This window comes from Macaca thibetana, chromosome 16 (genome assembly GCF_024542745.1).
Source record: "Macaca thibetana thibetana isolate TM-01 chromosome 16, ASM2454274v1, whole genome shotgun sequence".
NCBI classification, from domain to species: domain Eukaryota; kingdom Metazoa; phylum Chordata; class Mammalia; order Primates; family Cercopithecidae; genus Macaca; species Macaca thibetana.
Genome location: NC_065593.1, coordinates 27,189,076 through 27,212,182, shown reverse-complemented (window position 1 = coordinate 27,212,182; position 23,107 = coordinate 27,189,076). Strand labels below are relative to the sequence as shown.

At 44.6% G+C, this 23,107-nt stretch overlaps 1 protein-coding gene and 1 pseudogene across 2 annotated transcripts in view; one reads left to right on the top strand and one right to left on the bottom strand.

The window, feature by feature from the left end:
- Positions 1-3,711: 3,711 nt before the first annotated feature.
- PSMD11 (proteasome 26S subunit, non-ATPase 11) overlaps positions 3,712-23,107 on the bottom strand; it is a 38,600-nt gene continuing 19,204 nt past the window's right edge. The window contains exons 4-14 of the mRNA XM_050763824.1: positions 21,901-21,972; positions 21,445-21,502; positions 18,327-18,521; positions 12,216-12,360; positions 11,352-11,412; positions 8,597-8,659; positions 6,498-6,623; positions 5,974-6,009; positions 5,663-5,714; positions 5,229-5,371; positions 3,712-5,107 (exon numbers count right to left, since the gene is read on the bottom strand). Of these exons, the coding sequence (XP_050619781.1) occupies positions 5,229-5,371; positions 5,663-5,714; positions 5,974-6,009; positions 6,498-6,623; positions 8,597-8,659; positions 11,352-11,412; positions 12,216-12,360; positions 18,327-18,521; positions 21,445-21,502; positions 21,901-21,972 (951 nt within the window). The 3' untranslated portion in view covers positions 3,712-5,107. The remainder of the gene's footprint in view (positions 5,108-5,228; positions 5,372-5,662; positions 5,715-5,973; positions 6,010-6,497; positions 6,624-8,596; positions 8,660-11,351; positions 11,413-12,215; positions 12,361-18,326; positions 18,522-21,444; positions 21,503-21,900; positions 21,973-23,107) is intronic.
- LOC126939006 (cytosolic iron-sulfur assembly component 2A-like) lies at positions 12,726-13,648 on the top strand (annotated as a pseudogene). The gene has a single exon (XR_007720274.1). The product of XR_007720274.1 is annotated as a cytosolic iron-sulfur assembly component 2A-like (transcript).

The following is a 23,107-nucleotide window of genomic DNA, read 5'->3' as shown; positions in this document are numbered from 1 at the left end:
ACCTTGTTTCTGGAGATTGAGTCAAAACTGACCACAAACCTGGGAAACAGGAGACTTAAGCCCTGTCTTAATCCAGATCATCTCTGGACCTAGAGATGATGTAGTGGCACTCCAGAGGAGAGGATGACACCCAATTACCTGACCACTCTGGCCCACTAGGCTTTCACCCTGCGCCAGCCCTGTCAACTGCCCTAGGGGGAACAGAATGGGAATCTGACATCATTCAAAATGCTGCAATCACGGCAGAAAGTGCTGGATTTTGTTTATGTGCCACTCAGAAATTTCTGTCAATGGGAATTCCAGGCTTTAGGAACCTTAGGGGGCAGGCATACAGTGGAAAGTCCATTGCTCTGTACCCAGAGGACAACTTTGTCCACAGCCCTTCAGAACATCCACAGCAGCTGTTAGGGGAACTCAGAAGAGGAAGGCAGGCTCCCAGCTCAGTGTGCCCCTCCCTGTGAATGTTCCTCGGTGTACAAGCCTACCTGCTCTTCACATGGAGCTGTCCTCAACCCTCCTGCATCTAACAGTAAGAAGCCAGAAGAGGCCGGACATGGTGGCTCATGCCTGTAATTCCCAGCACTTTGGGAGGCTGAGGCGGGCGGATCACCTGAAGTCAAGAGTTCAAGACCAGCCTGGCCAACATGGTGAAACCCCATCTGTACTAAAAATACAAAAAAAAATTAGCCGGGCGTGGTGACGCATGCCGGTAATCCCAGCTACTCAGGAGGCTGAGGCAGGAGAATCGCTTGAACCTGGGAGACGGAGGTTGCAGTGAGCCAAGATCGCACCATTGCACTCCAGCCTGGGAAACAAGAGCAAATCTCAAAAAAAAAAAAAAAAAAAAAAAAAAGGAGCCAGAAGAAACAATCTCCTTTGAGACCCTGACCAAGTGTCCCTCTTCCTTCTCAAAGGAAAGCCGAACCCTAGCCTCTTTTCCTCAGCCCCTACTTGGAGCCTCTAGCTTCTGAGTTGGCTCTGTGCCCCCCTTCAGATTCTAGTGTTGAGCCAAGGTTAAATGTTTTCCACTTCCCAAAACATGTCCAAATTTTGAAGCCTATAATCCACCCCGGCGGGGCGTGGTGCCACACCGTGTCCAGCAGTTTCGGAGGCCAAGGCAGGTGGATCACCTGAGGTCAGGAGTTTGAGACCAGCCTGGCCAACATGGTGAACAACCCGTCTCTACTAAAAAAAAAAATTAGCTGGCCGTGGTGGCAGGCGCCTGTAGTCCCAGCTACTCAGGAGGCTAAGGCAGGAGAATCGCTTGAACCTGGGAGGCAGTGGTTGCAGTGAGCCGGTATCACGCCACTACCTTCCAGCCTGGGTGACAGAGTGAGACTTCAGCTAAAAAAAAGAAAAATCCACCCCCTAGAAAAACCTGGGCCCACTCTGTTGTTACCTTTAACTCTCAATCTCAATACTAGCTATTCCAATTAATTCACAGGGAAGCGGACCAAGCTCACCCCACTACCCTGCTTCCCACACCAGAGCGGCATGCCTCTGCATGGCCCTTTTCAAGCCAGGCCGCACCCTGTGTCCTCTCACCTTTGTCCAGCCAGCCTTTCCCTAGCACCTTCAAAAAGAGCTCTCAGCAGAACACCAGCCTCCTCACACTTGTCCAAGCAAAGTCACAGTTGCAGCACAGCAGGAATGGAATGGCACTGACAGCCCACTTACTGCTGCGACTGAGGGAAGGGGTCTCCAGGAGCTCCTACCTACCCAGGCCATGCCTGTTATGCTCGTTTTCAGACACCACACAGCTCCTCTTTTCACTCAACCCACCACCACCTCCCCACCCCCAATTCCTATCACTGCTCCAACTGGAAGCAAGGAAGAAAGGGCAGTCAACTGCCAGAAACGGCAGAATCAAGGACCCAGAAGGCAAACCCAGTTGAATGAGGCAGGGCTGTTTTCTTCCTAGCTGCCTTCATCATAGAACTGCAGGGAAGATTTCCAAATCCCACCCCCATCAATCAGCCTACTTAGCCTATAGCCTATCTCTAGCTGCCTGAAGGGCCAGCCTGCTTGTTAGCTTCCCTGCTGGGCTGGGCTGCCCATGCACTGCTGGAGAGTCCACTTTTCCTGCATGCCCCACTTCCCATAGCATCCTGAGGAAGGGAGGCCAAGGCAGGGGCCAGCTACAGCTTCCAGGAAGGGTTCCAAAGCAGGCCTGAGCCCTTACTCCTGATGAAGTCAGCTTTGTTCTTTCAGGGATCACAGAGCAGCATCTAGTGGCCCTTCTGGGCAGCACAGATTACATAACTAGCACACAGCAGGGGACCAGAGCCTCTGCTCCCAACTCCAGTAGAGCCTTATTAACACACAAAGTCCTGGCACCATGAAAGCTGGAGCCTAGAAGGGAGGTGAGGGAACCGGGCCCAGGCCAACCCACCAGCCAGCTGACCTTCCCAGTTGTGCCTGGACTCAGGTCATGAGAGGCCTGGGAGAGGAGGCAGTGGCACAACTGCTGGTCCTGGAGGTCTAGAGCTGCGCTGTCCAAGAAAAGAATAATGTGAGCCACAGATAGAAGCCACATAGGTAACTTTATATTTTCTAGCAGCCACATTACACAAGTAAAAGGGAAACAGGTGAATTTTAATAATATATTTTATTTAACCCAATACCCAAAATATTTCAACACATATATAAAAAAGTTATTGACATATTTTACACTCCTTATCATACTAAGCCTTTGAAGTCTGGTTTGTGTTTACACTTGCAGTGTATCACAGCTCGAACCAGCCACATTGCAAGGGCCTCACAGCTGCACGTGGCTAGCGGCTACATATTGGACAGCACGGGTCTAGAGGGCATCATCTGACCAAGACCCGCAAAGGGAACCAAGAAAAGGGCTGCCGCCTGAGCTCCTCAGGACTGCCCTAAGTTTGAGAAACCATCTCCCCTCTCCTCCAAAACTAGATCTCTTTGGAGTACTTTTTAAAGTCCTTTATAGAAGCAAAACTCTTTCTGCAAGTGAAATACAGAGATGATACTAAAACTGACAATGGCTGAACTGCTCAGACTCAAGAGGATTTAGCAGGTTCCCCCGGTGGTCCCAGAGCCCCCACAGGGTGTGAGGCAATATGAAAATCGCTGCCTTTGAAGATTCCAAAAGGAAACGAAACCACAACTGAATGTCAGGACTCTCCAGACACCTGCACGTCTATGACTTATTAAGCTTCACATCACAATCACCTGCCAAGGAAGCAGCATCCTCACTGAGTAGAAGAGGAAGTAGGCTCAGAGGATCTACCGCCCAAACCTACACGTGCTCACTGGAAAAAGACACCTGAATTCATTTCCAACTTCAGAACTCACACACCAACTTTCTTGCCCCCAAAGCCCTTCAAATTTGGACCCCAGATTTAGCTTAAGGAATCCCATTACACAAATGAGATAACAGCTTTGGCCAGATGAGAGCTAGACTAGTGTGGGGCTACACAGAGCTGTCTGGGCTTGCTTGGAAGCCCTCCAGCACTCAAGAAAAGACACCTTTTGAAAAAAAATTATTTTTATTGGAACTCATCTGAACATCAGATATACCTGGTGTTGGTTAGCAAGAACCGTTTGTACATTTGATACTGATGGTGCCAAAACCAAAACAATGACTGGACATGATGGGGAGAAATGTTGAGAACAAAAACCTGATTTTGGAGAGGAAAATAAAAGCCAGTCAGATTCAGTGAGGATGCAAAGCCTGGTACAACAAAATCCTTTTACAAAATATAAATGTATTATGAAAACCCGGAAGGATAATCCAAGGAAGGTAAAGAAGAGAAAAGGCCAGCAGGAAGAAGGCAGGAAGGAGAGGAAAAGAAAAAGACAAAGAAGAGATGAGAGAAGAAAATACAGTTCAGCACAACAAAGGTGCAGAAGCTCACCTACCCAAATGGCATTAAAGCCTCGCTGTGTAATCGTGTCAGAAAACAAAGCATGCTGACACACAGTGCTCTACTTCCCATCCACTCAAGTTCTAAGAGGTAAATTAAGAAGCTCCCTGGGAAGGGGACATGAGGTTGCTCAAAAATCCAACAAAGAAAATTTAAAAAAAGAGAGAGAAAAAAAAACACACCCCACAGTGTCATTCCGATGTTCATTGTTTAAAAAAAGGAATAAATCCATCTGAAAGCAGGAGAGGAGGAGTGGGAGAGGGAGAGCAGCTCATGGATTTCAAAGACAGCCTGGCTCCCCTGGAGGGAAGAGGAGGAAGGCAGAGAGACATGGCGGTCTTCTGGTTGAGAGGTAAAGAGAAGGGAAAGAGAGGAAAGAAGAGAGGAGAGGAACGCAGAGGAGAGGAGAAGAGGGGCAATTAAAACACTGACAACTAATCTAGTTTACTGTGTTAAAAAAAAAAAAAAAAGCCACATGCACAGCAGGCCCCTTGGGGGCTAAGGGCCCACACTGCTCCCCGTGTGGCCATGGTAGACACTAGCTCCTGGCCTCATCCCCATTCCTTCACAGGTCAGAGCGGAGCTGTGCAGGCGCTGCTGCTGTTGTTGCTGCAGTGGTGGTGGTGGTGGCGGCGGCGGCGGCAGGACCTTCGGCTACTCTGCTGGAGCCAATGTGGGGAGAGAAGGGCGGACAGGCCGTATGGCAGGGGAAAGAACACCAAAATGCCTCATTTCAAATAAAAAAGAAAACAGCAGTCTATACACAGTTGTTTGTTTTGGTTCAGTACAAACAGAATAAAAAGTCGTTGCTTTTGATGGTCAGCAAACACCCAATTCTGAGGAGGAGGAGAGGTGACGCCCAGCAGGTGGATTAGGACCCCCAGTGGTTGGCGGGGTGCCTGGCTTTGCGGCCCTCTCCCAGGAGGCAGAGAGGACAGCTTTAGGTAGTGTAAGCCTTTTTCCTTTTATTTAGAATAATCTTTTTTTTTTCTTTTTCTTTTTTTTTTAAGCAATTTCCCCACTCCCAAGTTGGGCCAGTAAAGATTACATGAAAACTGGCACACCTATTGGCTGGAATACAGATGCACCAAATGAAGATTTAAAAACTTTCCGAGCGAAAAGTAGAACAAAAAGAAAAAAGAATCTCCTAGCATTTTCCCCCAAGGTTTCACTCTCCCGCCACACACACTCTCCAAAGGACCGCTACAGATCCAACTCTGCAAGAGAAGACAGAGCAGTGTCAATCAGGAAGCCATGAGGACACCAGGAGGAGGTTTTCAGTCTCGACACGCAGAAGACAGAGCTGCCCAGCCCTGGGGTCCTGAAGCCAGCACTCACCTATGTCAGTTTCTTGGCTTTGTTGTAGAGGGAATCCACTACTTTACTCATGTTCTGAATTGTTTCCAGAGCAGCTTCATAAGTTTTATCTACTGGGGGTTCATCGAAAATAATCAGGACACCCTCCCCCTGGTCCAAAATCCCTGCAAGAAACACAAGGGCAACCCAGGTAAAAAGTGACATTAGACACAAAGCATTTGTGAAGCAGCCCACTCCCTAGTTGACTCACTGTCTCCAGAAAAGAAGGGAAATAGAATTCATCTCCCTGTTCCATGTACACATGCTTATTACACATTCTCACCACAGGGGAAGAGGGGCCAGGACCCCAGAGTGAACCATCAGGGGAAACAAATAGAACATCTTCTTTGAAAATAAACTTCTTCAACCATCTCATCACCACCACCAGCCCCCTTGCCTGTGTGACTGCTACTCACCATGAAATTTCTTGTCAAGAATCATCTGTGATAATTTCCTTTCCACATCGGCCTAAAATCAAAGCACATGATTAAAGGGACCCATATCCACTAGTCAGAGATCACCCTGACACAAAAGCTTTGTTGGAGGGGTCTTACACCAAATGGACTGAAAACAAAATAGCAACAATGCAACTCCTACTCTAGCCCACACTGCCCACTCCCCACTGAGAAGCTGAGGAGCTTTCCAATGAGGCCAATCAGGTGCATGTGCCATCCCTCCTCACCACCCGTTCCCATTCCTCCCTGCAGATGGCCTTAAGACTCCTTACCTTGGAGAGTTTGATGAGACTAGATATGTGTTCAATCTAAAAGGAAAGGCAGAGAGACACCAACACTGAAAGTTTTACTTTTGCCTCCAATAAGAGAAGGGAGGGAACAGGGGGAACTGCTGTATTTCTCAAAATTCTAATGTATGTCTCTATACAAGACAAGACCCTCCTTGGCCGTGCTTAAATCTCTTGTGTTCTTCCCATCTGCCCGCTCTTCATTGCTACACACAATAAACAGACTCTTGTCCCACACACCCAATACAGAAAACAGGTACAACACATGCAGTGACTCAAAGCGAGGAGGAAACTGCTCGGAACACATGCAGGGGCAACCCACATGCCTCTACCCACGGCATCTCCTCCTCGATTTTTGTTCATTTTATCAACAGAGGCCCAAGCTCTTGGTGGCCTCTTGCCCACCAGGCACACCCCTACAAGTGAGTTCCCATTCTGGACAGGTGTGGAAGGGATGTGGCTACAGTGAGAATGCCCGGCCAGAAATGGAGTCCCCAGAGGGTTCTCACCTGTACTCTGGAAAAAGGCTCAATGACTCGGATCAGATTCTGCTCCAGTAAGTTATCATACAACTTGGCCAAGTGTGTGCTGATGATTGGGTCATCCCGGAGCTCTGCCCGGTAATCTGTCAGAGCCTGCCAAAAGAACCAGTCGCAGAGATTGGCACAGAGAATCACTTGAAAGTCATGCTACTCCTGCTTCCTAGGTAGTTTGCTGGCCCTTATAAAACTACATGGTTGAATGAAGTTAGGGGAGATTTGGGCAGATGCATGATACAAAGCAGAAAAGGAATGTCAAGAACTAAAAGGGAAGTTTGGCTTGGTGGCATATGCACCTGAAGTCGCAGTTACTCAGGAGACTGATGTGGGAGGACTGCTGGAGCCCGAGTTCAAGTCCAGCCTGGGCAACACAGAGAGCCTCCATCTCTTAAAAATAAATTTTTAAAACTGCTATTCTGGCCAGGCGCGGTGGCTCACGCCTGTAATCCCAGCACTTTGGGAGGCCGAGGCGTGTGGATCACAAGGTCAGGAGATCGAGACCATCCTGGCTAACACGGTGAAACCCTATCTCTACTAAATATACAAAAAATTAGCCGGGTGTGGTGGTAGGCACCTGTATTCCCAGCTACTCAGGAGGCTGAGGCAGGAGAATGGCGTGAACCCGGGAGGCGGAGCTTGCAGTGAGCCAAGATGGCGCCACTGCACTCCAGCCTGGGCGACAGAGCAAGACTCCGTCTCAAAAAAAAGACAAAAAAAAATGCTATTTTATGATAGTCTTTAAGAGAAAAAAAATTATAAAATAGAACAAAAAAGGTGGAATCACCCTAGGGACCATCTTTCTGTCTGCAGGCTTCAGGTCAACAGCTCAATCCATGGAAACCCCAAGAGTAACTCGGCTCGTGAACCAAATTAGCTACACCAGCATTTCTCAGCATGTATTCTAAAGAATAAATAGGGTCTCCATGGGGGGAAAAAAAGAATATTGAGGTTAAAGAATAGGAAATGCTCAATTCCACAACTAGCTCTTGGGAGTTTTATGAGGGCCATCAGCATAATATGGCTCTGCAATTAATTAAGCAAAATCAGGTGTTTTAATTATTATTGGCCCTAGTATTTTGTTTAGCCCTAGTATTTCCCAAATATCTAATCACAGAATCCTTCTTCCAAGGAACTATTTGGAATAAAAATGTCCCATCAAACATCCCAGACATTGGGATAAAATGATCTGGACCGTGTATTTGTGTGATTTACTGACCATCAATAATGGTCTCAACATCCCAGCCTCATGTCAGCTGTGCTACAAGATGTTAAGGGAAGCAGGCAAATCATGCCAAGTAAGAGGCAACGGGAATTGGCAAGAGCCCTCCAGGAAGATGGTGAATCTTAGGGACAGTCAAAGCCACATGGTCTAGTCTCCATCCACACTAAGTTTTTCTTTCTGGATCTAGGTTTTGTTTTTATTAAGCTGGTCATTATACTCAGACTAAGAGGAGAAAAGTTCAGAAAAGAATATACAATTCTCACCCTAATGCCCAGACAGGCTTTTTTCCCTTTTCAAAACTCCCAAACAATGAGCAAAAGGCACCGGAGTTAAAGAAAGCCTGGCACATCATCCTGAGAATGTTTCTTTGGGTCCAAGTACGCACATCAAGACTTCCCTTCTATCCACAGAGGAGAAGCAGCCCTGGCATTTCCGGAACTGAAGGAATGCCTACAACTGTGTCATGTGGAACAAGCACCAGGCCTAGAGTCAAACTCTGACACTATGCTGTGTGACTTTGAGTGTCCTCCTGAATCCCAGTTCCCTTAACCATAAAACACAGATAATAGATAGGTGTGTTGTGAAAAATCAAAGTGAAGAAAGGACAGAACTTTTGAAATAGAAAGTTATTATGTATAAATAATATATATTTTATATCAACTCAGTAAGTTTCACTGTACGAAAGTGCTTAACTATTTCCTGGTTTTAACACTGTCCTAGGTGAAGGATACATGGAATCATCTGCAACTTCTTGTGAAACTATAATTATTTTTAAAAGTGTGTTTTGAAGTACTTAAACGTCCCTCTCTTCCACCCACATTCCATACCAACCCAATGTCATGCTCACCTTTTCAAAATCTGCCAGTGATCTGTTCTTGCTAGCCTGAGCCACGCATTTTAATGCTTCTGTCTGAGAATAAAGAGACAAATCATGAAAGTGATCTATTCTGCACACTAACATTTACCCAAGTCTCATAAGCAGTATGCTGTGTCCACACAACTTCTGCTCTAAGGAAGAACCCGCCCCACCATCATTCTTCTTCAGATGCCTGGAAAGAAGAGCTCCAAGTACTAAATACCACTATATGCCAACCTGTTTCCCTTTGAAACCTGAAATGACTTAAGAATATTTGGAAACAGAAATTTTCCAAACAGACCGACCCTAATACAGCATTCTCTAGAGATGACAAGCTAAAAGGAAAAATGACAAGAGAACTGTGATTTCCTCCCCCTTCCTCCAAGGCTTGTTATTGCTACATCCACCCAAACTCCTTCCTGCCCTTAAACCCTATTATATCTGTGCTTTATCAAGATTCATTCTGCTACATTTGAAACAAGGCACTGAACAAGGTCTACCTCATTAAGGCTGAGGCATCAAGGCTGGGCACGGTGGCTCACGCCTGTAATCCCACCAGTTTGGGAGGCCGAGGTGGGTGGATCACTTGAGGTCAGAAGTTCGAGACCAGCCTGGCCAACGTGGTGAAACCCCCCTCTCTACTTAGCCGGGCGTAGTCGTGGGCGCCTGTAATCCCAACTGCTTGGGAGGCTGAGGCAGGAGAATTGCTAGAACCCAGGAGGCAGAGGATGCAGTAAGCCAAGATCACGCCACTGCACTGCAGCTGGGTGACAGAACAAGAATCCGTCTTAAAAAAAAAAAAGGTTGCGGCATCAAAGTTGAGGCATTAACATATTACACCAAATGTTAAGACCCCACAGAGTGATGAAGGTATAATCAATAGTTGAGAACAATTTCTAACCTCGTTAAAAAAGGCACTTGACCAAGCTATCAAGTCTACCCTCAGCAAAAAATCTACAACACTCATCTTTCTGGGAGATCAGCCTATCTTCTGCTTAAAAGCTAACATCAAGATGCAAGAGACTAAGAGAAGCTGCTCTTTTATCAGCCTACATACTTAAATAAGAACAGTGTGTCTTACACAGTAGACTAAATGGTACAAGGCTAATCATTAGTGTATTTGTCTCCAGCATTTGTCCTATAGACAGAAAAAAGTATCAAAATGAGAAAAGCCTGGAACTTAGAGCCAATGACCCTAGTTCAAAGTCTAGCTCCACCACTGATGAGCTACCTGACCATGTCCTGAACACCTGATGTCCCTGAGCCTGTCTCCTCAACTCTAGTTATAGTGAGAGTCGTGCATCTTTCTTCTTATTATTTTTTTAAGACAGAGTCACCCAGGTTAGAGTACAGTGGTGCTATTTTGGCTCACTGCAACCTCCACCTCCCAGTTTGAAGTGATTCTCCTGCCTCAGCCTCCCGAGTAGCTGGGATTACAGTCGCCCACTACCATGCCCGGCTAATTTTTTATTTTTAGTAGAGACAGGTTTTTACCATGTTGGCCAGGCTGGTCTTGAAATTCTGACCTCAGATGATCCTCCTGCTTCTGCCTCCCAAAGGGCTGGGATTACAGGCATGAGCCACCACATCCAGCCCCTAATTGGCTTTTTATCAGCAAAAGTTTCAGGTCAGCTCCTGGTTTTGACCTCAAGAGTACTGGTTATTACTATATTGTAAGATGCATGGCTGGATGCAGTGGCTCACGCCTACAATCCCAGCACTTTTGGAGGTTGAGGTGGGCGGATCACTTGAGGTCAAGAGTTTGGGACAGCCTGACCAAGATGGCAAAACTCCATCTCTACTACAAAAAGTTAGCTGGGCATAGTGGCAGATGCCTGTAATCCCAGCTACTCGGGAGGCTGAGGCAGGAGAATCACTTCAAACTGGGAGGAGGAGGTTGCAGTGAGCTGAGATACGCCACTGCACTCCAGCCTGGATGAAAGAATGAGACTCCAACTCAAAAAAAAAAAAAAGCCAATTAGGGCCACTTGTAGAGAGGGAAGAAACCATCTATGTGGCCACTCCTCCAGAGACATAGTGAGATTATACAGACAGCCAATCAGTCTGTGTTTAGAGACAACTGCAGTTGAAATCCAGAAAGATTACTTTTACTTTACTAGTGATAATCAAGCAAAATACAAAGAGGAGACAGTCTAGACATCATCTTTGCATAGGTCCTAACTGTCTGCTCTCAGAAGTCACACTCATACCTACTTGGGCATTAACGTAACACAAAAAAGGGGCCTCTTTTTACACCACACCCAAAATTCAAAGCATGAGTAGAAAGGTACTGATCTGAGAAGCACAAAAGTAAATCTCAAAACGTAGTTTCTGCACCAAGCAATCAGACCTCTCTAAAGCACATATGCACCAGATGTTACCAGGCTCCTGACATGGAGAATCTAAGATTTCATACTCTGCGTATGTTAAATTACAAGTCAGACTCATGGTAGATAAATCTTCTGGTCAAAGCCAAATGCAAACAAAGTCAATGCAAACGCTACAGTTCAGTTCCCTAAGTCCCTCAAACCACCTGATGTCCATAAGAGCTCCAAACGCAGACTTTCCAGGCCAAGAATTTAACAGTCTAGGAAACACACTGAATGGGCTTAAGGGAAAGAAGTGAGTGGGGGAGAAGGAAGAGAGTAGTATGAAGACCTGAAGAGCACTGGTCTCATCAAACGTCGTGACTCTGAAAACATGCTGGCCTCAGAGTGAGCAGAACTGCAGTCAAGGGAGTCCCTACCTGCCTCCCTGCATACCGAAGTGCAAGCTTCCCGCTCACCAAAGCCTGGACATCTTCTGGGCTAGAAAAAAAGACATACTTGGTCAATTGCTACAGATGTTATGCTTCTAAAGGTAGGTTTGGGCAAATTTCTTTTTAACAGAATTCCACTGAAGACTCTGCCCGCACAGATCATCAGCCCAACCCCTAAACCCATATGCCCATCACATTGCAAAAGCTAGGTTTTCTCCACTCTGGGCCACAGTTCAGCCTGAAGAGTAGAAAAACTCCAATATTAGAAAGCTGAACTGAACCTACCAAAAGCAGTAGACCCAACAAGCAGAACTGTAAGTTTAAGTCAAATCCCAGTGTAACAGGTTTTATTAAAACATAGCCCTTATGTAATCCAAAGATCCAAAGAGAGTTCTTAGTCAATACTTCATTTATTCCCAAAAGAATTGAATAATTCTTTGTAAGTAGGTCTGTCATACTTTTGTTGTTCACTTTTTCAAACTTCTCCTTAACCCTTCCTTCCTCATTCTGGGTGGCTCAGTTGGCTGGTACTGGCTGATCTGTAAGCTATTTCCTGACCCTCTGTCCTGTGCTCTGCACCTATGAGGACAGAGTATTTAAAGGATGAGGAGAATTCTCCAAGAGGAGCTGGGAAGGGGATTTCTAAAATGTCTCCCTGATTCTGAAAGACTAGCAAGCCAAAGTTTTCTGGACCACCTTTGATCCTCCTGCTCTACCTCAGCCAGTCCTAGAGGCTGCAGCTACTGCTGTTTCTGTAACTGGCCAAACTCCCTGCTCAGGCCATCTCTGCCATGGCAAACAGACTTGCTGAAGGATCTGAGTTCTTGTAGTCCAGAGTTAAGGTGCACCTACGTGTTGAGCATGATTTTGCACAGCAACATGTACTTCAGAGATGTGATGGCCTTGGGGCTGTCGATGGAGTCATAACCCTCAAATGCCTCATAGAAGTATGAGTACGCAGTTTTCCAGTCCTTCTCTTCTGCTGCATGGATAATACCTGGGCATTGAAAAGAAAGGAATAAGAACATATAAAATAATAGAGCCATAAAAGATCACAGCTGGGAGGCACTTAGAAATCTACCTAACCGGGCACGGTGGCTCACACCTGAAATCCCACACTTTGGGAGGCTGAGACAGGAGAATCACGTGAGCCCAGGAGTTCGAGACAAGCCTGAGTAACACAGTAAGACCCCATCTCTTAAAAAAAAAAAAAAAAAAAGGCCGGGCATAGTTTCAGCTCACGCCTATAATCCCAGCACTTTGGGAGGCTGAGATGGGCAGATCACCTGAGGTCAGGAGTTCAAGACCAGACTGACCAATGTGGAGAAATCCCATCTCTACTAAAATTACAAAACAGAAGACCAGGAAGCTGATCAATCCCGAGGCTGCTGAGAGACAGTGGCGCGAGTGGGACAGTCGCCAGGGATGGCTGAGCGTGAGGATGCAGCCGGTGTCCGGGCTGCTCTCCTGGACGCTGAGCAGAGTCCTGTGGCTCTTGGGCCTCTCTGAGCCGGGAGCTGCCCGGCAGCCACGGATCATGGAAGAGAAAGTGCTAGAGGTTTATGATTTGATTAGAACTATCCGGGACCCAGAAAAGCCCAATACTTTAGAAGAACTGGAAGTGGTCTCAGAAAGTTGTGTGGAAGTTCAGGAGATAAATGAAGAATATCTGGTTATTATCAGGTTCACGCCAACAGTACCTCATTGCTCTTTGGCGACTCTTATTGGGCTGTGCTTAAGAGTAAAACTTCAGCGATGTTTACTTATTTAAACATAAGTTGGAAATCTACATTTCTGAAGGAACCCACTCAACAGAAGAAGACATCAATAAGCAGATAAATGACAAACAGCGAGTGGCAGCGGCAATGGAAAACCCCAACTTACAGGAAATTGTGGAACAGTGTGTCCTTGAACCTGACTGATAGCTGTTTTAAGAGCCAATGGCCTGTAATTGTTTGATATATTTGTTTAAACTCTTTGTATAATGTCAAAGACTCATGTTTAATACATAGGTGATTTGTACCTCAGAGCATTTTTTTAAAAGATTCTTTCCAAGCGAGATTTAATTATAAGGCAGTACCTAATTTGTTCAATGTATAACATTCTCAGGATTTGTAACACTTAAATGATCAGACAGAATAATATTTTCTAGTTATGTGTAAGATGAGTTGCTATTTTTCTGATGCTCATTCTGATACAACTACTTTTCGTGTCAAGTATCTACTGTGCCCAAATGTACTCAATTCAAATCATTACTCTGTAAAATAAATAAGCAGATGATTCTTGTAATGAAAAAAAAAAAAATACAAAACAAATTAGCCGGGTGTGGTAGCGCGTGCCTATAATCCCAGCTACTCGGGAGGCTGAGGAAGGAGAATCACTTGAACCCAGGAGGCAGAGGCTGTGGTGAGCCGAGATTGCGCCACTGCACTCCAGCCTGGGCAGCAAGAGTGAAATTCCGTCTCAAAAAAAAAAAAAGCCAGGTGCGGGAGTTCACTCCTGTAATCTCAGCACTTTTGAGGGGCTAAGACAGGAGGATAGCTTGAGCCCAGGAGTTTGAGCCTAAGTAACAGAGTTAGACCTTGTCTTTTTTTTTTTTTTTTTTTTTTTTTGCACAGAGTCTCGCTCTGTCACTGAGGCTGGAGTGCAGTCGCGCAACCTCGGCTCACTGTAACCTCCGCCTCCTGGGTTCAAGCAATTCTCCTGCCTCAGTCTCCCAAGTAGCTGGGATTATAGGCACCTGCCACCACACCCAGCTAATTTTTTGTATTTTTAGTAGAGACAGGTTTCACCATATGTTTGCCAGGCTAGTCTTGAGCTCCTGACCTCAAGTGATCTACCCGCCTTGGCCTCCCAAAGTGCTGGGATTACAGGTGTAAGCCACCACACTCAGCAGACCTTGTCTCTTTTTAAAAAAAAAAAAAAAGAAAAGGCCACGCGTGGTGGCTCATGCCTGTAATCCCAGCACTTTGGGAGGCAGAAGCAGGAGGATCATCTGAGGTCAGGATTTCGAGACCAGCCTGGACAACATGGTAAAAACCTGTCTCTACTAAAAATACACCACCAGCCAGGCATGGTGGTGGGTGCCTATAATCCCACCTACTCGGGAGGCTGAGGCAGGAAGATCTCTTGAACCCAGGAAGCAGAGGTTGCAGTGAGCAGAGATCATGCCATAGCACTCCAACCTGGGCGACAGAGTAAGACTCTGTCTTTAAAAAAAAAACAAAAAACCGGCCAGGCACAGTGGCTCACATCTGTAATCCCTCACGTCTATAATCCCAGCACTTTGGGAGGCCAAGGCAGCCAGATCACTTGAGGGTCAGGAGTTTAAGATCAGCTTAGTCAACAAGGCAAAACCCCATCTCTACTAAAAATACAAAAATTAGCCAGGCTTCGTGGTGCACGCCTGTAATCCCAGCTACTCAGGTGGCTGAGGCAGGAGAATCACTTGAATTCGGGAGGTGGAAGTTGCAGTGAGCCGAGATCATGTCACTGCACTCCAGCCTAGGCAACAAAGCAAGACAACGTCTCAAAGAAAAAAGAAAAAAAACTCTACATCAATTCCATCAACTTACTGATGAGGTCAGGAAAGGATAAAGAACCTGCTCTGCCAGGCACAGTGGCTCACATCTGTAATCTCAACACTTTGGGAGGCCAAGGCGGGCAGATCACCTGAACCGAGGAGCTCAAGACCAGCCAGGACAACATGGTGAAACCCCATCTCTACAAAAAATTAGCCAGGCCTGGTGGCACATGCCTGTAGCCCCAGCTACTTACTCGAGAGGCCGACGTAGGAGGATCACCTGAGCCTGGGAGGCTGAGGCTACAGTGAGCTGTGACAGCGAAAATGCACTGCAGCATGCATGAGAAAGTGAGACCATCTCAAAAAAAAAAAAAAAAAAAAAAAAAAAAAAACCTGCCCAAGGTCCCCATAGTTAGCAATGTGAGAGCTGAGATTAGATGAGAATCCAGGTCTCTGACCTCCCAGCTCAATGTCATATTGCCAATATATGTTCCCAAAGGAGTTAGAGACCCAACTTAAAAGGGACCTGAAAAACACATACTGTACGATCTTTCTTCCATGCTTCTCACCACCATTCCAGTCCTGCTATCTTTTGGAGCTACAGGAAAAGGCCATGTTTACCCTCCATGACATCACATGCACATGTCAGGGAGTTGACCTAAACATCTCTAGACTGCCTGAATGACCTGTTTTAATAATATTAACTACTTTAAGATAGCTTTTCTAAGCCTGATAGTTTTATATTTATGCAACTGTCATGGGGCAGGGGAGACAGAATCCAACGTCTTATATTTTCATTTCAAATATTTATCATTTATGGATGTGCTTTTGCCTAAATGCACTCAGTGTACAGCTCTCACATTAATGCCAAATCCATGAACTCAATTATACATGGCTAAGCAGTATTTCAGACTGATATACCATATACCATATATATGACTGATATACCATAGCTGACCTAACCAATCCTCTACTGCTTAAGAAGTTGAGTTGCTCCCAATGAGCTTAACTTTGATTGAACCTGCTACTACTGCCAACCTATGCTATCACTTGGGATAACATAAAAATTAGTTCTTTCCAAGCTTGGGAGGCATCTAAACCCTAAAATTCTCTATTTGTGTATATTAGCTCTAACTCTGCCCCAGCCCTTTAAGAAGTTACAGAACTGAGCCCCATCCATTTGTTTACCACAACTGCTTCCCAACATCTTTCACATCAAGATACATGTAGAAAGTATTTGGCACACTAGAGTCAAAGGACGACGCTGCTGACACATGATCCCAAGAACTCAATACCAGCAGGAGCCTTCTGACTTCACCATTTATTGAGTGATGCGTCCTTTCGGCCTATCCAAAAAACCTCCCACTTTGGGTTTCTGGGAATCAGATCCTTTTTCTACTACTGTTAAGTATAGAGGCCTCAAGGAATATCTGTTCTTCTCTGTAGCCAAGGGAAGTCCCTTCAACAACCCAACAAACTATTAATGCTGCTAAATTAAATGAGACACATCTCCATTTCTCCACATCTCCCAGTATAGAGGGAGAACAGGCCAGACACAAAAATATGTATGATTAAAAAACAAATAAATAAAATAAGCCCCAAGAACCAGTATACTGCTTTGCTAAACACATTAGTTAATAGGGGCCATATCAGCACTCTGAGTGTCATGGATGGCACATGAAGTTTATTGTTAAAAACAGAAACAGGCCAGGCACAGTGGCTCACGCCTATAATCCTAGCAATTTGGGAGGCAGAGGCGGGCGGGTGGCCTGGCCAATGTGGTGAAACCCCATCTCTACTAAAATACAAAAATTAGCTGGGCATGATGGCAGGTGCCTGTAATCCCAGCTACTCGGGAGGCTGAGACAGGAGAATCGCTTGAACCCAGGAGACAGTGGTTGCAGTGAGCCGAGACTGCGCCACTGCACTCCAGCCTGGGCAGCTGAACAAAACAAGACCCCATCTCAAAAAAACAACAACAAAAAAAAAACAGAAACAAAGGCCAGGCATGGTGGCTCATGCCTATAATCCCAGCACTTTGAGAGGCCAAGGTGAAAAATTGCTTGAGCCCAGGAGTTCAAGATCAGTTTGGGCAACATGGCAAAACCCCATCTCTACAAAAAGTTAGCTTGGCATGGTGTCACGCTCCTGTAGTCCCAGCTACTCAGGAGACTGAGGTGGGAGGATCACTTGAGCCTGGGAAGTTGAGGCTGTGGTGAGCTGTGATTGCACCACTGTGCTCCAACCTGGGCAACAGAGTGAGACCCTGTCTCCAAAAAAAAAAAAAAAAGGTAAAAACAAAATAAAAAACTAGACTGTCACTCATTCAACACAAACATTAATGAGGGTCTATCATGTGCCAATTATTACCATTTTACAGATGAGCTAAACATAAATTAAGTAACTTGCCCAAAGTCACATACTAGAAAGCAGCAGAACAAAATGTCAACCTAAGAGAGCCTGATCCTGGATCACTACATCCCTGACAGATGAGGCAAGTAGGCATTATCTTTTACAGATGAGAGGTAACACAAGCACTTAATTAAACTAGACTTCTGCCTCCAATTTCAACATTCCTTCAATAATGATGCCTCCAGTAAAAAAAAAAAAAAAAACTGCTGAATACAAAAGAAAGTATTCCACCTGCCAATCCATGGCTTCCTAGCCCCACATTCACACACTCTATCGGAAAACCACATACCACACTCAGCTGAAATCGGGTTATCATTCTTCAGCCCTGATTTGAAGCCCTTTGGAAAAGTCAACCAACTTTACAAAGATCTCCAAGAGTCAACAGACTTGGGGTAGGCCAATCCCAAAGGAAAATGCTACTATTCTGAGTAAGTGGCTAAGAGGAAAGTTAAGGGAGTCTTCTAAGTGCGACCTCTCTAAGTTTGGTTCTAATAGTCAGATTGCCTGGTCTAGTACAGATAGGTATGTTCTTAATACATTTTAGGCAGTTAACAGGAGGGGAGCTGCCAGTTAGAAAGGTAGCTTTCAAATTGGTGCTTTGAAGAAGCTAGAGCCAAATCAGCCAATTTTATTCTCCAGCCCCAATCCCCGATTCCTTCCACCTATAAATAAGACGAGCTTTTTTTTTTTTTTTGAGACGGAGTCTCGCTCTGTCGCCCAGGCTGGCGTGCAGTGGCGCGATCTCAGCTCACTGCAAGCTGCGCCTCCCGGGTTCACACCATTCTCCTGCCTCAGCCTCCCAAGTAGCTGGGACTACAGACACCTGCCACCACGCCCAGCTAATTTTTTGTATTTTTAGTAGAGACAGGGTTTCACCGTGTTAGCTAGGATGGTCTCAATCTCCTGACCTCGTGATCCACCCGCCTCAGCCTCCCAAAGCGCTAGGATTACAGGCGTGAGCCACCACACCCGGCCAAAATAAGATGAGCTTTAAGAAAACACATCCCAGGAATAGCTACGTCTGTTACCCGACTGCATGTCCAAGGTGGCCTGCAATTTAGGTGGGCAGTAGATGGCATTTGCTGTGGTTCGAGCAGAGGTTAAGGCAGCTCGGGCTTTCGGCAGGTTGCTCAGGGCATGGTATGTTTTGCTTTCTAAAAGTTGTACTTCCACCAAAAGAGCTTTGTCGTCCATCTTTTTCAACTCCCGCAGCAGCTGAGAACCTGAAAAAAGAAAAGATACATTCTCCTTTATTAGCCATCAGCTTAATAGCTAAATACTGTAACAGCCCACTCTCCCACCCTCATAACACTCAGGATTTAAAAAAAAAAAAAAAAAAAAGCCTAAACTCAAAAAAGGTTATCTCTAGACCCCATGCAATAATTAAATTTTCCACTAATGTGCTATCTTCCAAGAGAAAAACACAACTCTTTGAAGTTTTCTGCTTCCTGAGGACAATATTAGAGCCAAGAGTCCTATGAGCTTACTCCTAAGATTTAAATACAGTGGGAATCTCTACCTATAAAATGCTAAATCTAGTTATCCAGTTCAGAAAGACACAATCTTGCTCTCTTCTTGTCCAGCAATCACAAGGCTATATAAGAAACACTGAGGCCGGGCGCGGTGGCTCAAGCCTGTAATCCCAGCACTTTGGGAGGCCGAGACGGCCAGATCACGAGGTCAGGAGATCGAGACCATCCTGGCTAACACGGTGAAACCCCGTCTCTACTAAAAATTACAAAAAAAAACTAGCCAGGCAAGGTGGCGGGCGCCTGTAGTCCCAGCTATTCGGGAGGCTGAGGCAGGAGAATGGCGTAAAAACCCGGGAGGCGGAGCTTGCAGTGAGCTGAGATCCGGCCACTGCACTCCAGCCTGGGCGACAGAGCGAGACTCCGTCTCAAAAAAAAAAAAAAGTGTTGGGGAGGATATGGAAAACTGGAACCCTTATACAATGTTAAAGAGAATATAAAATGGTGCAGCCACTTTGGAAAACAGCTTAGCAGCTCCTTAAACAGCTCATCAGTTACCATATGACACAGTAATTCCACTTCTAGGTATATACCCAGAAGAAGAACATGTCCACATAAAACCTGTTCATAGCAGTATTCTTAAGAGCTAAAATGTGGAAACAACCCAAGTGTCCATCAACTGATGAATGGATAAACACATGTGATATATCCTTACAATGGACTATTATTCAGCAATAAAAAGGAATGAAGTACTGACACATGCTACAACATAAACCCTGAAAACATAATGCTGTGTGAAAGAAGCCAATCACAGAGAAACAAATATTGTATCATTTCATTTATAAGAAATACCCAGAACAGACAAATCTACAAATATACCAATAGCTTAGTCATTGCCCAGGGCTGCTAATGGATAGTAAGTTTCTTTCTAGGGTGATAAAAATGTTCTGAGGCCATGCACAGTGGCTCACACCTGTAATCTCAGCACTTTGGGAGGCCAAGGCAGGCAGATCATTTGAGGTCAGGAGTTCGAGACCAGCCTGACCAACATGGTGAAACCCCATTTCTACTAAAAAATACAAAAATTAGCCAGGCATGGTGGCAGGTGCCTGTAATCTCAGCTACTTGGGAGGCTGAGGCAGAAGAATCGCTTGAACACATGAGGCAGAGGTTGCAGTGAGCCAACATCGCACCACTGCACTCCAGACTGAGCGAGACTCTCTCTCAAAGAAAAAAAAAAAGTTCTGAAATTTTTTTCTTTCTTTGGAGACAGTGTCTCACTCTGTTGCCCAGGCTGGAGTACAGTGGCATAATCTTGGCTCACTGCAACCTCCATCTCCCAGGTTGAAACGATTCTTCTGCCTCAGCTCACAAGTAGCTGGGATTACAGGTGTGCACCACCACGTCCTGCTAATTTTTTGTATTTTTAGTAGAGATGGGGTTTCACCATGTTGCCCAGGCTGGTCTCAAACTCCTGAGCTCAGGCAATCTGCCTGTCTTGACCTCCCAAAGTGCTGGGAATACAGGCATGAGTCACTACGCCCAGTGGAAAACATTCTGAAATTAAGTAGTGGTGATGGTTGTACAACTTAGTGAATATACTAAAAACCACTGAATTACACACTTTAAAAGTGAATTTTATGGTAAGTGAACCATATCTTATTAAAGTTATTTTTTAAATGCTACTATTTGAACCATATGAAATTGCCACTTTTGCAGTCCAAAAATTGAATGTTGGAAACTCTTCAACCTAATAGATCATAAGAGCCATGTTCTTTTGTTTGGAAAAAATAGTCCAGATCTACCCACTCATAAAAAGCAAGCAGTGGCCAGACACGGGGGCTCATGCCTGTAATCCTAGCACTTTGGGAGGCCAAGGTGGGCAGATCACTTGAGATCAGGAGTTTGAGACCAGCATGGCCAACATAGCAAAACCCCATCTCTACTAAAAATACAAAAACTAGCCAGGTACGGTGGCACATGCCTGTAGTCCCAGCTACTCAGGAGGTTAAGGCAGGAGAATAGCTTGAACCTGAGAGGCAGGAGTTGCAGCGAGCTGAGATCGCGCTGCTACACTCCAGCCTAGGCAACAGAGTGAGACTCTGTCTCAAAAAAGAATAAATAAATAAATAGATAGATAGATAGATAAATAAAAATAAAATTAAAAAAAAAGCAGGGAAGATTTCAAGGTGCTTAAAGGCCACAGGAGAAAGGCTTCAGCTGGCCACTCCAGCTTCCAAATATATTTATACCCAATTAATTTCTTGATTTTTAAAACAGATTTTAAGGATATAAGCAGATACAGTAAACAGGACAGCAAGCCAAACATTTCCAATTTAAAAACCTAAATCTGAAATTTAACAGAGTACTATATGCAAAATATAGACATACTTTTTTTAAATTTCAGTTATTAAAATGGAATTGATTTTACTGCTCTAAATTCAAGTAAACTTAAAACTACCCATTTGTCCTCTAAATTTGACAGATTAACTCTAGCCAGTTTTTTAAACTTTCAAATGACATTTTCCCATGACAAATGCAGCACTGTAAGCTACCTTAAAACCTTCTTAGAAGTGGGTAGAATATAAATTATTAACAGGTAATTAATAAGAGTAGCCAGGTGGTTTAGAATACACTCATTTAGCTAGCTGAGATGACTTATTACCAGCTTACTTACCCAAATGCAATGCTTCCTGGTACCTCTTGGTATCAAAGTACAAAGACACCAGTCTTGCCTAGGAAAGAGAAAAGGCATTGATTGAAGGGGGAAAAAAAAGCCACAGAAAGAAATCAAAGATTGACATCACAGAACTGTTACTGTTAAATACGCAATTTCTGATGATAGCATCAAATTCAGCATAAGAGATGATCTAGCCAACGTATTGTCCCTATTATAGCCAGCAAATGACTGTTAACTTTACCATGTTGTTGCTTATTACTCCGAGCCAAGAAGCAAATCTGTCTCAAAACTTCAATTAGGGCAATTCTCATAAATGGGGCTACCATCAATAATCTTTCGTTATTTAGGTAATTACGAAGTTGCTGAAGATACTTTTGATAAGGATGGTATTGCTTACATTCGCCATCTGTCTCATGCTTAGAGACCTGAAATCAGTACCAATGTAAAACCTACCTCCAAAGCTTGGCGTAAGAAAGTTCTTTTCTCTGATTTGGCCCATTCGATGCACTCTAAACACAGCTCAACCTGCAATAAGAAGAGACAGTACATGCAACATTATGTCCTCAAATTCTTCCCACAAACCATGCTTTGGAGAACAGCTTAAATTCCCTCCTTACATATTATCCATATTGCTCTATTTAGTGTCTGATCCACAGTATCTCAATGTATAACAGTTATATCATAATGGAGCATCAACTTGGCTTTTTACACATAAAATATCTTTGTGTTTAGATTATGTTTTTTAGGAAAAGAGCTCTATCTTCAAGACTCCTCTTCTACCTACCCAGGAGAGACCAAGAACTTCCAAACAACATGTATAGCTCTGGAATGTAGATTTCTATGATATATTAGGAATTTTTAAAGCACAGATTTCTCACTGGCTAGAAATAGTAATGGTAATGTATAATACACAGGTAATAAAGGGGAGAAATTCTCATTCTAAGCACTAATGCCTCATTCCTAGCAGTTGCTTTTAAGACTCGAAAGGTCCAGCTGGCTTTTTCCCTTGCAGATTCTAAGCGATGCAACTAATCAATTCATCATCACTCTTAAAGCAAACAGGTACAGTAACTTAGCTTGTATTAAAGGGAATAAAAGCTGGTCCAAAGGTAGTGACGATTACAGGCATGCACCACCATGCCTGGCTAATTTTTTCTATTTTTAGTAGAGTTGGGGTTTCTTCATTTTAGTCAGGTTGGTCTCGAACTCCCGACCTCAGGTGATTCACCTGTCTTGGCCTCCCAAATTGCTGGGATTATAGACATGAGCCACTGCACCTGGCCAGCATTTCTTAAGAGAACTTTGGATTTATATAAAAACCTGTTGTATTAGCAGTTAGTTCTCGATTGTTCACAGTTACAGATTAAGCTCCTGATCTACTCTTTCCCTGCTTCTCACTACTGCACTTTGACTAGTCTTAAAGAAAATATTTTAATAAAAAAAAAATAAAAGAAATTAGAATTAGCCTAACACGTAAAAGCGCTTTTAAGCTTTAAAGGCACTCTGAACCCCGACTCCTATCTGCCACCTAAGTAGTGAGGTAAGGTGCAAAGTAACTGACTTAAAGCAGCACTCAATGCTAGACAGTCTAGCACGCCATCATGTATCCCTGACATGCTAGCTTTGACAGAGTAAATATTAAGTACTGCAGATCTTCTAT